General features: G+C 41.0%; 1 protein-coding gene across 6 annotated transcripts in view; it reads left to right on the forward strand.

Annotated features, from left to right (window-relative positions):
- Positions 1 to 933: 933 nt before the first annotated feature.
- The window catches only part of Gpb5 (Glycoprotein hormone beta 5), a 134,914-nt gene continuing 119,788 nt past the window's right edge, over positions 934 to 16,059 (forward strand). For 2 of the 6 annotated variants that reach the window (XM_055078261.1, XM_055078263.1), the window contains exon 1: positions 6,582 to 6,672. Coding sequence is in view for 2 of the 6 variants with exons in the window: in XM_055078265.2 (XP_054934240.1) it covers positions 6,611 to 6,672 (62 nt within the window). In the remaining 4 variants the exon portion in view is untranslated. Of the gene's footprint in view, positions 1,408 to 6,581; positions 6,673 to 16,059 lie in introns of those variants that run through there. The other 4 variants (XM_055078265.2, XM_050192905.3, XM_055078262.1 and 1 more) reach the window with 4 other exon arrangements.

A 16,059-nucleotide genomic window follows, 5' to 3' on the forward strand; every position in this document is an offset into this window, starting at 1 on the left:
GCAAAAACAAAGTTTGAATCACTGCGCGGCCACATCGTGATACAACCTCGAACGGCACTCAGCCATATATCCCCCAAACTGGGTGCTTGAATAACTTTCAATTTATCTGTACATGGCAAACAAGATACAAAAACGCAACCCCATGCCTACCTCAGCGCATCAAGGCACACACAAGGTGACAGCTAAAAGCTGCTCCCCTCAGCGGCTGTAGCTCATCTTTCTGTAACCATCAACGAACATGCACACGGCAAGTCTGGCCGCTTAATTCGCGATCACCGTCTCCGATGTGCGCACCATAGGAGGTGAGCCCGTTTGAACGGCTTGGACCGTTGGGCGTCACATTGGAGTCTTAAAAAACGAGCAACAATGATCGCGGAACATTGTTGCCGAACTTCTGCTGGCTTCCGCCAAACTTATCGATCACAGTGCAGTTGCGTTATAGGTGGTGTCCAAATCCACGCATCATACAGTAGTGCCCCTGAATTTACAATGTGAATATTAAAGGTTATGCTTTTGCTGGTTGAATGCGGCGGAACGGGTTTTAGGATCAAGGAATACGTCATATATGTCGAGTTTTGGACATCATCTATTATCCGCTTAAGAAAACTTGCAAAAAATTTCTTTTGCATGAATTTGCAGTTTAATATTGTAATTTAATGCACACATACAAAAGCACAAAGGCAATATTTCCGAAACGTTTACAAATTATAATAACACTAATTGACAGAATCTAAACGACTGCATGGTTTTAAGCCAAATAGTGTGGGTGAAATCAGCTTTATGATCTAAAATAAAACGCACGTGTTTGTAAACTGCATTGCATAATTTATTACTTCGTGGGAGTGTTTCGATCAGTGCTATGGGCACACTTCCGATATTACAATAAATTTACGTGAAGGTGGCACTTAACTATGAACAAATGGTTTCACTTTTTTGGCTGCATGGTTGTAATATTTGAAGCTCCACAAAATGGCTTGATTTGATATTGATATCTACCGCTGCGGGATCAACACAAGTCCCGGAACCGTTTGTTGTTTCCGCTTTCGGTTTCTTTGTTGATGGGATAAAAAGCAAGAAATTAGCGACCGAGCCTTATTAATATTAACCTAATTATGTAAGGCCAAATAATGTTTGCGTGTATTACAGTATATTTCAGCAAATTGGCTAACGCTAATGGCCCGCAAATTTTAAAACCACTGCTAACCCTAACAGGCGACCAATCGCGAAAACACAAGCGCCGCATCGGGTGCGACATCTAGCGTATACTCTGATGCCAACAAGGCTTAGCTCGGTTTTTTATCGTTCCCTAACGCTGTAGATGTATTCGTCGTTAATTTGCGTCCCTTCCTGCTGTCCGCTACTTCACATTTTGGTTGATATTCTTGTCGGGAACATCATCGTGAAATCGTGAGTCGATTATACACACTTCCAAATGCTGCTAACATTTACCGTTTAACACAGCGTTTCGGTGCTTTTGAAGCTGGCTCGACCAAAACGAAACACAAGAATTGTGTTTATTTCTGCGTGGGATTGCATGTAATTCGGTTCTACTGATATTTGAATGTCAGGCGCCGTTTAGTATGGCGAAAGGGCGGGATTAGGCAGATCGATCTTGTTTTGTACAGTGGTCAGCGGTTACGAGTGTACTGTCTAGATCAGCCACTAGGGATTATCCGTACTTCTGCAACTTATGGAACGCGCATGTCTGTATTGGTGGTATAGTATAGCGACGCAGTAGCAATTTGTAATTGGGATTAGTCATAGCGTCTGCCTTGCGCACATTATTTTCATTCGGTAATATGAAATATTTAAATTCTGTACTCTTTTGTTTGACCGCGCAGTGCATGGAGCTGCCCCTCCTTTTGTTGCATATGTTGCGATTGATACTTTCTTTCGCCTGATGCATGACGTGCAAGAAGTACTCGCTGTGATGTCGAATGTCGAACATGCGTTTGTGTTGCTACCTTCTCAACCGGAAGTCGGCGCGTGGATTGCCGGCCAATGGGAACTCGGCTGGCTCGCGGTGGCGCCATCTTGCACGCTTACAGCTGACGCGTCTCAGGCTCTATACTGTAGCGAGCTTAATTTTCATTATGCAGCAACATGCACATAATTTCCGCGTAGCATATACTTAAAATTTACGCAACGTCTGTCAGGAATGAATGTGTGCAAATGACAACGCTTCTGCCACATTAGCAATGTGTAGTGACAGGTATCTTTTAATTGAATCGAAACACAGAAGCTTGAAGTTACGGGCAGAGGTAGAACAAGTAATGTCGCTGGTGCCATCATTTCAGCTAGGGGACTTGCCACATTCAGGGCAGCCCTGACGATGACAGGTCCTCTTGTTGAAACTTGGCTCCAGTGACATTACTTTTTCTACTACTGCTTTTCATTGAACGTGTAGTAATCATTATCCATCCCAGCTGCTAATAGTATCGGCCATAAACCTCCGCATTTAGTATTGCGAAAGTAATTGCACCATGCATAGCTGCCCAAATTTAAGTTGGTGATTACAAGCAGTATCTCTAGCTATAAATCTAGCCTGAATTTAGTTTTGACATCTACATACAGGGATGTGCATATGCTGCTTAATGTCTTAAAAAAAGAAAGATATTGTGCTACCCACTGCACTGGCCTATGTCGTCCACTGTGACACTTGTTACAATCACTTGCCCGGTCTTTCAGAAAGCAAATCACAAAGTTGCCTTTCTTTATGGGGACGCAAGCTGCTGCTGAGACGGTGCTAGCATAAACTTGTGTTGATGCCTGCTGATAGCTGCAGAAAGCACCCATTCAGAGGAGGTTTCGGCATGTTTCAGGGTAGTTGGCAGCATGTGGCAACCCTCCCTGAATTGCTGCTTACTGCAGCTGCCAAAAGACAGTGACAAGTTAGTGCGGCCTTCGCAGCAGCTTGCATCCCCATAAACCAAGGCAACTTGCATTTTTTCCCTGATAACTTGGTAAGTGCCAAGTGTTACACTGAATGGCATAGACCTGAACATGTGGTCTTTCTGTGAAACTTAAGCAAGAACAGTACACTGCAGTTGCAAGCAAAAAACTTTTTTCAGGAGATTTTAAGCAAAATATGCACGCCCCTGGACAAAAGTCACCATGATAATCTTAGCCTAATTAGTTGACTACAGGACAGAGAGATAAAAGACTTGCTCTATCCAGGAATTTTGATATCTTCTCACTACTTGAATTCTGTGTTGTCTTTGACCATGTTCCCCATTCCACGGAACAAATTTGCTCTAGTGTGCCACTGGCTACCTGTTCCCTATATTGTTAGGCCTGTGTCGAACTCTACCACATACTTACCTCAATACAGTATCCTAATCAGATGTGATGCTTCTTCCATACGGCTGTTTTTCTCTCTGTGTCTGCTGTGATGCCCTAATGCAGACCAAGTCACACTAGAATGGTGCGACTTGGTTGTTGCATGCACAACTGTGTCTTCGGTTATATATAAAATTGAAGGTTTTCTAAATGACGTCTGTGCTGTCAAATGAGCTGTTGCATTTCTGAGCTGTTAGTTATAGCATTCTGCTTAAGGAGACACCAAAGGAAAATAATAAACAGTTTGATTCATAGATTATTTGTCTATCATTATTTCTTGTGTGTGAATATATGATTTTGTTGCACAGAAAATTACCATTTAAAGCCTCGTTGCTGCTCCTTTATTTGAATTGTCTGCATCAAAATGGACAAGTTGTCACCATTCCATGTGATGTCCCTCTCTGCAGCTCTCTCTGAATCAAACAGTGCTGATGTCACAAAATAGGTGGCACTACTGTGATTTTTGTTTTGTGATTTGTTGCTGATTTTTTGCCATATTTGTCATCATCTTGCTTACAAAACTCTATTCTCACTATAAATGACGAATTCATTACAGATGCCTCATCCCTCTATCCAGCTCCAATTAATATCTTTCTTTAGTGTTCATTTAGGCATGCAATGTTCGCTTCATTTTAATTGTAAGGTTGCACGCGAACACACCTGGTTGACACTGCTCCTGTGTGCATTTTAAATCTACGGGGGTGATAGATTGCCGTGGTCATAATGCTGTTATTCGCAGGTAGGTTTACACTGCGCCCTTATTAGGTTGTTTGTGATTTTCTATCTTATGAAAGTGTAGCCAGCTGCAATAATATACTTTTGGTGTGACTAGCGATGATCATATGAATAAGTTGATGCCACTTTCCAAAATAGTACTAGCCTTAGTTGAAATCCATGCAGTATTTTGCTGATGTGAATTTGTCATTCATTGCCCTAAGATGGAAGGCCGGACTAGATGGTCGATGTGCATCATTAAGGATTTCGAAGCAAAACAGCTGTTGCATGCAAAGAAATTAGAGATGATACTGCCACTTTTTCTTTATGTATCTGTGTTGTGTCTATGTCAGCTGTTACACTTTAAATTCCTTCACGATGAGATGGCTCTGTCTGCTGGTGAGCAGAGCCATTCATGAATATTGTTGCTTCTGGTGTCAGTGATTTCTCCAGAATGTAATAAAGCATTCTTTATAGCCCAAGTATAGATTCATTGTTTAAATTTTGAAGAGTTGTTGTCATCATGTGCACTGTGAGCTGTTATTCATTAATTTAGAATGTAATACTGGATATTGTGAGATAAGTGTGCGAGATCTTGACCTGCTGTTGAAGTTGAACTGAAAGCCAAAGACTTTTTTGGTGTGGCTTCATCTCCACAGACATAGAGGTGGTGTTATAGGGCTTCTGATTGGGCTTGTAACTTCATCTCGAGTAATTGAGGCATTGTTAATGGCAAGCTGGTCACATGACCACCTAAGACAACCCATTGGTTGTTCAACACATAAAGAAATCATATTCTACAATACCCACAGGATTTCAACTTCGGCCCTCTGGCTGGAAATATACCTTGACCACTCAGCCACAACACCAACATGATTTACACTGCAAATAGCTTGTCCTTGTACCATGCACAACGCATTTCAGCAAAAGTTTATAGTTATTCCAAACACTGGTTGCATTTGAAGAACTCTGCGAAGCAATAATAACCGAGTGCTTCCTCACAAACTTAATAGGAATGTTTTGGAACATCCACAACAAAAGGATGAAAGAGTGCAGTTGCAAAAGACCCGATGAAGATGAAACATTTCATGTGGGCACATGCACATGCTCTGTTTTGAGTAGCAATAAAAAGGGATGCAACCTGTGGTGTGACATTTCTGATGCATATGGCCAAACTATCGTTACTTTTTAAGAATGAAAGCTTTTGGTCAGAGCTGTGTGCTAAAAAATATGGATGATGATATCAGAGCATAGATTAGGAGTAGCATTGTTTGAATCAAGTGGAAAGATGCAACCTATTACCTGTAAGAGTAAATTTGTAAGTTACAGCAATGAATCCCAGGCTTCTTTGAAAGTGCCTCTTCACAGCCTCATAAACAATAAAATTTAGCTGTATTTAATGGTTGTCTGGTGTGCAATAGAAGGCCTAGCCAGGATGCAGGAACGTGAGTAGTTGTTTTGTCATATTTATTATGTGTTTATCTTTAAATCTTTGTCACATGGTTCTGACCTAAATTGTTTTCTGTGATGTCCATGTTTTCATTGAACTCTGTTACCACCTGCACTGATGCAGAGAATTACATCACTCTCTCTCATTCTCTCTCTCATGGATGTATATTGTTTTTAATATTTTGGGTAGTTCTTGTTTATAACCAAGGACTTGTATTTTATCTGAATTAACTAAAATGCCTCGATAACAATGTTATTAAACTTTTCAGTAAAGGTGGCGCATGCGAGTGTTCGTGGAACTCTGTGCTGGATTTATGGTGCACAATTTTGCTTGTTAAACACAAATAAAACAAGGTCTGCTGTTGTAGCAGAATCCACATTTTAGCAGTGCCGCCCTGTCCACATTGAGCTCCCAACTCCAGATTGCCACATGGGCATGAGTTTGATTTGCAGTGGCGAGTTCAGGCAGTTTTTTTTTTTCTTTGCCAAATGGCAAGAAGGCAGCTGACGATAAGTTGTCCTGACGACACCTTAATGGTGACAGTGATGACAAAGACATAATGGAAAAGATGGACAGGCAGACACAGTATTTAACTGCTGTCGCAATAAAATGAAGAATGGGATAGCGGCATTGGCCTGAAGTTTCCCATTCAGTTCATCATGATGTCTGGTTTTGACAATGTATGTTTGGGTCTGGTTAATTGTTTATCAGTAAAGAAGAACTACATTGCATTTTAAAGGAGACAAAGGCTTAACCATCAAGTTTTGATAACTTTTACTGTATTCACATTGGAAGCTGTGCTGCTCTTGGTGTGCATTTTGAAATGGTCCCATTAAAAGGTATCATAATTTGTTGCACTTTCAGAGAATTCAGGTTCTATAGTAATTACTGTCTTGATGGCTATCCAATAAATAAATAAAAACAAGACAAATATATCTGTCAGTATTCCTTTAAAAGAGAAAACTTCCAGTGGTATCTGTTTCTTAATTTGGCCAGTTACTTGCAGTGAACTAAATTATGCTTTGGGTGGCCAGACAGCATCACAAAACGCACATTTACTTTACTGCTTTTTTCACAGTGACTTGTGCTGATCTGCTCACGGTATCCATGGATGAACCTTCAAGCAATAGTGAGAACTTGGTGATGGCCTGGGACATTCCACTTGTATCGTAAGTACCTTATATATTTTGTTGTTTCTTGGAAGTATGGTGCAACAAACATCTGTTCTAATTCTTTGCGGCCAGGCATGACAGCATGATGAGCACGTGCTTGCGTGCACTAGTTCTTTTGTTGTGTGAGCATTGTGGTAGATTTTGGAAACTTTTCCAGCTATCGGTAATTGCATTTTGCAGCATCTGAATGTGAGGACAGCACTTTTAAGTGGCACACTTTAAGGAGTTAAATTAATCAGCACTTTTTGTGCAGCAGAACATTGAGGATGGCAACACTTTTTTTAACCATGCTTTTAACGGAAAGTACTTGCATGATCTTAGTGAATCGGAAGACAATTTTAGTTCTGACAAAGAATATATTTCGCCTTTGGCCAGCCAGCAAGTTTTTTCAGATGAGAGGCCTGAAGAAATGACGGCAAGGAACTTAAGGAAAATATTTCATGTGGTGATTACTCACTACAGTATGCTAGCTCGAGACTGTATGTATATTGTACAAGGCCTTAGGAAAAACTAATATTTTCCTAAATAATTGTCCTCCTCCTCATCATCATTATCAGCCTATTTTATCTCCACTGTAGGACGAAGGCCTCTCCCTGCGATCTCGAATTACCCCTGTCCTGCGTCTACCGATTCCAACTAGCGCCCGCAAATTTCCTAATTTCATTGCCTCACCTAGTCTTCTGCCATCCTCGACTGCACTTCCCTTCTCTTGGTACCCATTCTGTAACCCTAATGGTCCAACAGTTATCTAACCTGCGCATTACACGACCTGCCCAGCTCCATTTTTTTCTCTTAATGTCAATTAAAATATCGGCTATACCCGTTTGCTCTCTAATCCAAACCGCTCTCTTTCTTTCTCTTAATGTTATGCCTAGCATTCTTCGTTCCATCACTCTTAACGCAGTCCTTAACTTGTTCTCAAGCTTCTTTGTCAGTCCCCAAGTCTCTGCCCCCATATGCCAGCACCGGTAAAATACACTGATTGTACACCTTCCTTTTCAATAATAATGGTAAGCTTCCAGTTAGGAGGTGACGATGTCTGCTGCATGCGATCCAACCCATTTTTATTCTTCTGTGAATTTCCTTTTCATTATCAGGGTTCCTTGTGATTAATTGACCTAGGTAAACATACTCCTTCACAGACTCTAGAGGCTGACTGGCGATCCTGAACTCTTGTTCCCTTGCCCGGATATTGATCATTATCATCTACTATGTGTTTATCCACTTGAGAGCTCTGTGCAATGCATTCAAAGCATGTGAAATAGTTCCTGACCATAATGACTGGAAGGGGGTAAATCCTTACGGCCGCAAAGGGTTTAAAGTAAATTGTGGATGTACACTTTTTCTTCAGGTGTGATTTTTTTTAATGTATAGGGTAATCACAAGTTTCAGCAGATGTTTGTATATGACCACAGTGACTCAAATATTCGCTTATGTGCTGTGTATGTGATGAGTGCACATAAAGTCTTTTACTTAATATTCTCTGCAGGTGAGTGCAAAAGAGCAGGCATATTTTGTTTGTATCGGTGCACCTTGTTAGCACTGTACTATCTTATACGAGAACTTGTTTCTCATATTTGCCAAAGCCAGAAAGGCTCCATAGAGAGATCTGGGGACTTTTTGCTGGAGATGCTTTCTTCTAATGTGCATTTGCCTAGGTACTATGGAGGACGACACACTTTGCTACGTTTAACCACCATTTAAACTTCATCCAAACAGTATCATGGCGGGCGATACAGAGTTCGTAATAGTAAAATGGCAGTTGTTTGTCATCAGTGGTGGCCCGTGTCACTGAGGTGCTCGTAACATAACATTTTGCAGAGTGCCTTAGGTGGCTCTGCCAGTGCTAGAGTCGCCAGTAATGGGAGGTGATCTTGACAATACAGGCCACATGCTGCTCTGCATATGCTCTGCACAGCCATGAACAAGAACTTCACTATAACTTACTAATGAATATTTTGCAATAAAACAAAATAACGGTAACAATGTACCATTATTCATTAGTCTGTAGCCGCTAAAACAGCATCTACCTAAGCCCCACTTTCCCCACCATGCCGAGTCGCTTCACTCTCCTTAGCAGGGACCCTCTGTGTCAGGCCTTGTGGTTAAGCATGGGAAAAAAATAATCTGCAGCAGAAGCCAAAGGGGGAAATGATATAATGATGCAGAAATAGTTGTTTAAAAAAAATGAGGAAACAAAAAAACTATTCAACACACAATTTGGGCCGAGAGCCTTGCAGTCATAAACGCAGAGCTTTGGTGCGACGCCATGAAACATGAATGGAGAGAGAGCTCATTCCTGAGTATTTATCCACTGTTGCACAATGCAGCTCAGCTAGGGACAAACAGAGCAAAGTGTGTGTTTGATCTCCATAGTACCTAAGGAAACGTGAATTTCCAGAAGCGAAAGTGCCTAGATGTCTCTCTTGCAACTCACGCAAGCACACAGACCGGGTAAATACAAGAAAGAAAGGTCTCGTTCACCTCATTATAAGCATAAACTGAGAAATGTCTGAAAAGGTGCTACGTCCTCACCTTGTTACAGCATGATGCGAACATTTTGTGCATTCTAATATCAAATTACTAAAATATACATCATATAAGATATGTAAGTACATATATGTGCATTTCTGATCTTTTGCTGCAAGTACTAGAACTTTCAGTTATGCAAAGGTGCAGATATATTATTGTTCGTTTGTTTTCCTTGTTTGAAGAACAAATTTTATATAAAATATTAAGGTTTTTCAGAATGAGCAATTTCATACAGTTGCCTTGCGTAGCATAAGAACTCTCGCATTGCATGCAGATTTCTTGTAATGCTTTGTACTCGGCACATGATTGTCCTGCTTCCTCTGTGCTCACGCACTTCTCTCCATGTCTGACTTCTTATTGCACTATCTGTTTTGTGCATGCATTAGATAACCCTTACCCTCTTCGAGGCAGTTGTCGAAATTTTGTGACGTGCCAGTTTTGCGCTTCTAAATTGTAATGAAAACGATACAGATGTCCAGAAGCAGATAGAGGCTTGAAATAATAAGCAATGGTCGAAAAAGGGAAGCCTCCAGCTGGAGCGAACGTTTTGGCAAAGTGATTTGCTGAAACACTGGTTCCAGTAAGAGGCTTCAGTTCTTTAAGCACTTCTTATAAATTGGAATGGGACATTCACAAATCCCCTCACTAGGTGTGAGAATTGCAAATAGACAAGTGCGTTGCACAGACCATACACTTACGAGTTTAATGTGATAGTGTTAAGGAGCCCGAGTCGCGGAAAATCTGGTGTCACCGACGTCCAGCGTCCCTCGTCTGCGTCCAGTGTTCGACATCAGACGTTGCTTTGGTAAAAAGATTTTCGAACCACAGATACCCAGGTCGTTGATGTGACGCAAGAAATTCACTGAACTAATTGAATTTCTCAAGCTAAAATACGTGGAAAAATTGTAAACTACGACTTACACACAGCCTACAGAAATGATAGCTCTCGGAGTGTAATTTGAATATACGAAAAAACATAATTCACGAAAACTCAAACAAACCCCCTTTTTCCAGCATTTCTATAATGTACAGACCGGAGACGGTGTCTGCCATTTACGCACGCTGACGCATAAATATTTCGGAGTCCACAGAGCGGCACAACCGCTTCCTTGAAACACTTCCAGATGGCGCTCACCTCCGCCGCATCCTGGCCCATGCAAGAGGCCACATTTCAACCAGAAAACTCGCCTTTGGACATAGCGATCACCGCGAGCGTTTCCCAGTAAACATTACGGTTACATACGCTACAGTTGCTGGGAAGTGCGAGAAGTGGTCAGAAATCTTTGAACGCTATCATGTTCCACTCTTAAAAGTGAAGCTTAAGCATCCTCCAAATTCTTGTATGCAACATATCAAACTGCTGCATGATGCAACAACAGCGGAAACATTAAACAAAAGCCCTTGTGCTCCTCCTCTCAAGGTAGTTCTGCTTTCTGCCCAGTAATCAAGCTCACACAAATAAATGCCTCCATGTCAGATGCACTGCCTGCAATGTCGCCAATTGTGGCATGTGACTTCAGTGAATAATTTAATGCAGAACATGCAAAACGGCCTGGAAGGGTGATGCGCAGCAAATAAAGGAGGTGGAAGCTATAATATATACAGGTCTTTTGTCTCTGATATGGTAGAAGGCACAGAAGGAATTCCATTTGCAAACACTATTTGAGCCAAAGGAAGAGAATTTCAATGCTGACAAAGAAGTTTACTTCCTGCCAGCATGGCTATGAGGCATTGCAACTTCTATATTCTTCAGTTATGGACCAAGTTGAATAGTGTTTGTCATAAAATTCTCTAGACGGAGCTTCACAACTTTCACACACAACAACTGAAATTTTTGACGAGGCCTCGTGAGCAAACTTTTAAGCATAAGAATGCAAGGTTCTGATGTTGGGTGTAGTTTCCCAACAAAAGGATGTTAGCTTGTCACCACCTCACACTTGGAAAACTACTTTCTGCACATGGGTGTTTCTAGTGATGTGAAGCACGCTAAGAAACTCAGCCGGCTACTTCTGTTCGAAGCACACATTGCAGTCATCGTTTCTATAATAGATCTGTTCAATTCGCCGACACTACTGTGGACCAGCTCACGATGGGCATGAGAAGTTCTGAAATTGTGCAGCTTTACTTCAATGGCGCAGGCAAAATGCAACACTTCAAAAGTATGAATAGGTGCAGGCATGCCACAACCAGGGGGGGGGCACCCCCCCCCCCCCCCCGCAGTTAAGCAGCATAACCCCCCTCCCCCCCCCCCACCCACGCCACCACTCCTCACACACATCCCTAAAGTGCTGCCCAATCAATCTTGAGACTTCACAGCTATTCAGTGGTCAACATTTTGCTGCCTTTTTCACTCCTTTTGGATGGTGGAGGGTGGTTGGTGTTCCAAATAGGAGGGCATAGTGTGAGAAAAGGAGTATAGACCTCTTGATATGACAAGGAGGAAAGGGTGTGCGTCAAGCCTTTCCTCCTCTCTGGCTTGTGTTAGCTGGTGTAGTTTGGCATGGATGTGTTGCCGTGATGTGCTGCGGAATGATCCTGAGATGGTTTATCTTGTTCTCCGAGAATTTGTGCGATGTCAGTTCATACAAGGTCATTGAAGAACCTCTGTGTAGCCTTTCGGAGCAACAGTAACTACAGTGCGCAGAAATTTCTCTTGGCTGTGCAAACATGCGACATGCATCGTCTGCCACTGTGTGTTGTGTTGTGAACTATTTTGGCGGTATCGGTTTTCACTCAACGAAGAGAACCATTGTCTGTAAATTGCCAGCATGAATTGGAGAATGTTCTCACTGTGTGATCACTTTGCGTGGCAACTAAAGCATAAAAGGGCTAGTGTACAGCCAACTTAATACGATCCTGAAATATCTAAGCACCAATCATTATAAAACACTTGCATCAGCCACCAACATTGTTCTCACACATTTCAAGTCTACTAGACTTGAAATCTCTATGCGATGTCTACACTAGCCTCCTGTATGATGTCGATGGCATTGCTCAACTTAGCTATCTCTGTGGTTGGTAAACCAGCATGATACATATACTGCACTAGTAACGAGAACTAGGTGAGTTGGAATATATTCCTGTTCTCTTAGCATAACTGGATGAAGATGAAAAGGAAGAGACGATCACATGCCTGTGATCGTCTTCTCTTTTTCGTCTTTGTCTAGTTTTTGCACTGACAGAGAGAGTGATTGTGAAGAGGAAGAGGCACTATTTTCTTGAATGATAAATATAAGATTTGTGCTTCGGCATTACCTTTTTACCCTGTAGAGCACTAATATCTAAAGGGAATCACATAAAAAGAAACGGAGGGATATCTGTGAGGACACATTTTCTGTCAAATGGTCGGTTGCATCGTAGATGACAGAACGAATGAGGCCCCCAAATTTTTTTCATCCTCTTCTTTAACAAAAAAATAAATACATAAAAAGAAATTAAATAAAAAAAACTGGCTAATGCCGAAATAAGACCTAGCATGGTCATGCCGTATGCTTGTACCATGTGCTATATAAAACAAACAGATCTATAACGCAGCATCTACCACTGCTTTGAATGCTCATGCAGTCTGCAGCCAGTTGCTTGACCACTCGGAAAGTGGGATTCACACTTTAGGGTATGCTGTTATTACTAACCAGAACTCTCTTATTCGTGGGCAGAAAGCTTGTCCAACAAATGAGGTAGTTATGTAATGTATCTATAGATAAGGGTCATTTCACCCAATATGTCCCAGACCACAGAAAGCGCCATTGCCGGTTCTTTTGGAAAAAATTGGGCTTGTTGGTGATTGTGTGACTAAGGTTTCACCAAAGTTCTTTTTTTTCCGAAAAAATTTCTTGGTGACATAAGTGCGCTTTGAAGTTTACATGAAGAAGCAAAAGTTGACTGGAAGTAAATATTTTGTAATCAAGTGTCAAACTAGGTAAAATGAAAAATCTTATTTTAGAATATTCTACTGCCATTGTTCCTTCATGTGACATCATAGGTGAACACATTTATTAATTTTCCACCTTTATTATAGCTCAGTGAAAAAGCAAAGGATTGTGCATTTTCAGAAATTTTTTGCATAGACAGCATTAAGGTTTCAGGCACAACTTTTTTACTATGTTTTCGCGTTGCTATAGTTTATGCTAAAAATAATGTTTGGCTATGAAATCAAGTACTTTTCTATAAGATTGCTTCCGAATGTGGCAAAAAGTCACATTTTCATGATGTTCAAACCTAAATTAAACGTTGTAACCTTCCCAATAAAGGTACGTAAAATAGCTCATTATATGCACCACCCTTTTCACTTGAAATCCAGAAATTTTAGTTCGAGTAAATTTTGTTTCAGGCGAAAGAAGGATTTTTCAAATTTGCAACCAATCTCACCAGTAGGCATTCTTGAACTGTACCTTCACCGCAAAACACGAGTGGGCGAAAATTGAATTCTTGTTATGCTTGTGAACTTTTTATGCATAAAATATGTGTGCAAGCTTCTTTATGCACAGGAAATGGCAGTGAAATACCTAGTTACACTTTTTGGATGTTAATGCCCTCGTTTAACTTCGTTTTACGATAATACATTTGTGTGATAAAAGTGAACCCTGACAGCTTCGAGGTCGCCGTCAGGACTGGATAGTTATTAGACGTAAGCTATTGTGAATGGTGCTGATTTGTTGTTTTGTAAGTACTACAGATCAATAGATTACTTATGCAACGCCCTGAATCATCGACACTCCGTGCGTACTATAGCATAAAAGACAAAGAAATTTCCAGTTTGCAGGCTGTAGTCTGCTGTGAGTGTCCGTGGGTGTGATCAAGCGCCATTTTTGTTTTAGTATAGAGCAGGAGAGAAGAGATTACCGTTTGATTATTCTGCCTCAGCATAGGACAGAATGGGGCTAAGTTAGCTACACTAAAGATCTCACATCAATGCCGTGTTCGCCTACCTGACTGCCATGAGGCCTCCAAATTAGAAGGGGTGAACTGATGAACATACGTCCTTTACAATGTATTTAAACTGATGTCAAGTGACACAACATGCGTTCGCTTGCCAAATAGCCACAGTGCATATCGTGCCAAAAAAATAGCTGGTGGCGCATACTAGTTCTGCAGTGAAGACACAGTTAGGGAGTGCCTGCCAGTGAAATCGGTTGTGGATTTCATAAATGTTTTTCTCACGTCAAACAAAGTCTACTTGACTATGAATTTCTTGATCACAAGCTGCAAGGCTGGCACGTACCATAATGAGCCATCTCGTGTATTTTAATCTAGAGGGCCTTAATGCTTAATTTAGGTTTGAACATTGCCAAAAAATGACTTTGTGCCAAATTTGGAAGTAACTTTCAGGGAAAGCACTCAATTTCATGGTCAAAAATTATTTTTTAGCATAAACTGCGCAATGCGAAAAAATAGCAATAAAATGTTATTGCTGAAACCCTAACGATATCTATGCGAAAAAATTCTGAAAACGCACAATTTCTTGCTTTTTAACTGAGCCAAGTAAATGTGAACATTAATAAATGTGTTCACCCATGACATCACGTGAAAAAAGCATGCCAGTAAAATATTCCAAAATAGATTTTTCATTTTACATTGTTTCACACTTGATTACAAAAAATTTACTCTAACCAACTTTGCTTCTTTGCAGAAGCTTTAAAAAGTGCTTAGTCACCAAATATTTTTGTAACGAAAGAAATATGTTGGTGAAACCTCATTCACACAATCACCAGCAAGACCAATTTTTTTCCAAGAGAATCGGTGATGGCCACTCATAGGGTGTGGCACGTCTCGCATGGAATAGCCCATAACTGTTTTAATGCTTGTAAGAGTAAACAGCACAACTTATTCCTCAAGAGGATGGTACCCATGATGTTAATATAATCATGTTTTGTAAGAACTCATTACTGTTAAACCACAGCTTAGAATGAGCAAGAGTGCTGCAGTAAGGCCACATTCATGAAACAAATTTTCATTAATACACAATTGATCTCAGAGGCTTATTGCAGGCTCATATTAACATGCACTCATATTAACATGCACGTACACATTGTACTGGGTGTTCCGTCCCCCTCAATGCCAGCAGAAACTCCGACCATGCTGGCTTAAAACACTTCAGTACATCTCACAGAAGCGTTTCCCACATAGAAGAGTAGACTGGGCAAGCACAAGAACAACCACTATAAAGTGGCGCCGAGCCTATACCTGCTGTACAACACGGAGCGCTTGCCCAAGCCAGTAAGCTGACCACCCGTAGATGGCAATACTGCCTACATAATATGGTGGCACCCATGAAAAAAGGTCTGTATGACGGCACTCCTCCTGCACTGGGCGCCTGCTCCAGCCCACAGATTTTACCCTCGGATAGCAAATCATCCGAGACCAATTTTATATGTTCTAACCTCACCCCAATTACATTGAAGTGTGATTCAAACACTTTTTTTTATCTCGGCGAGAAAATTCTGTCATTTAGAGGTTCGGCAACCTGCCTATGGGTACTATGTTAATGTGGTGTTCATCATTTCCAATGCCTTTATATAACAGAGTGGGAACATGCACCAGTGGTACCTTCACACTAACTATTCACTACTCCAGCGTCTGGTGTACTCTGTATTCTTATTTTCTTCTCACTGGTTAAAATTAATTAAACAATAATATTAAGCAGGTGCATTCTTAGGAGATGGCAACATAGGCTTCAAATGCAAAAAACTGATGTTATGGTTTAGGTTGTGGAATCAAGAGGGGGTGTCGGGCAGTTCACGTGATGCATAGAACAGATAACTGGTGGTCTTATCAGTAATAGAAAGGTCACTAAAAGAAGGGAAATGTAGTCAAAGATAACAGAGGATTAGATAGATGAGAATATGAAATTTT

This window comes from Dermacentor andersoni, chromosome 10, assembly GCF_023375885.2.
Source record: "Dermacentor andersoni chromosome 10, qqDerAnde1_hic_scaffold, whole genome shotgun sequence".
NCBI classification, from domain to species: domain Eukaryota; kingdom Metazoa; phylum Arthropoda; class Arachnida; order Ixodida; family Ixodidae; genus Dermacentor; species Dermacentor andersoni.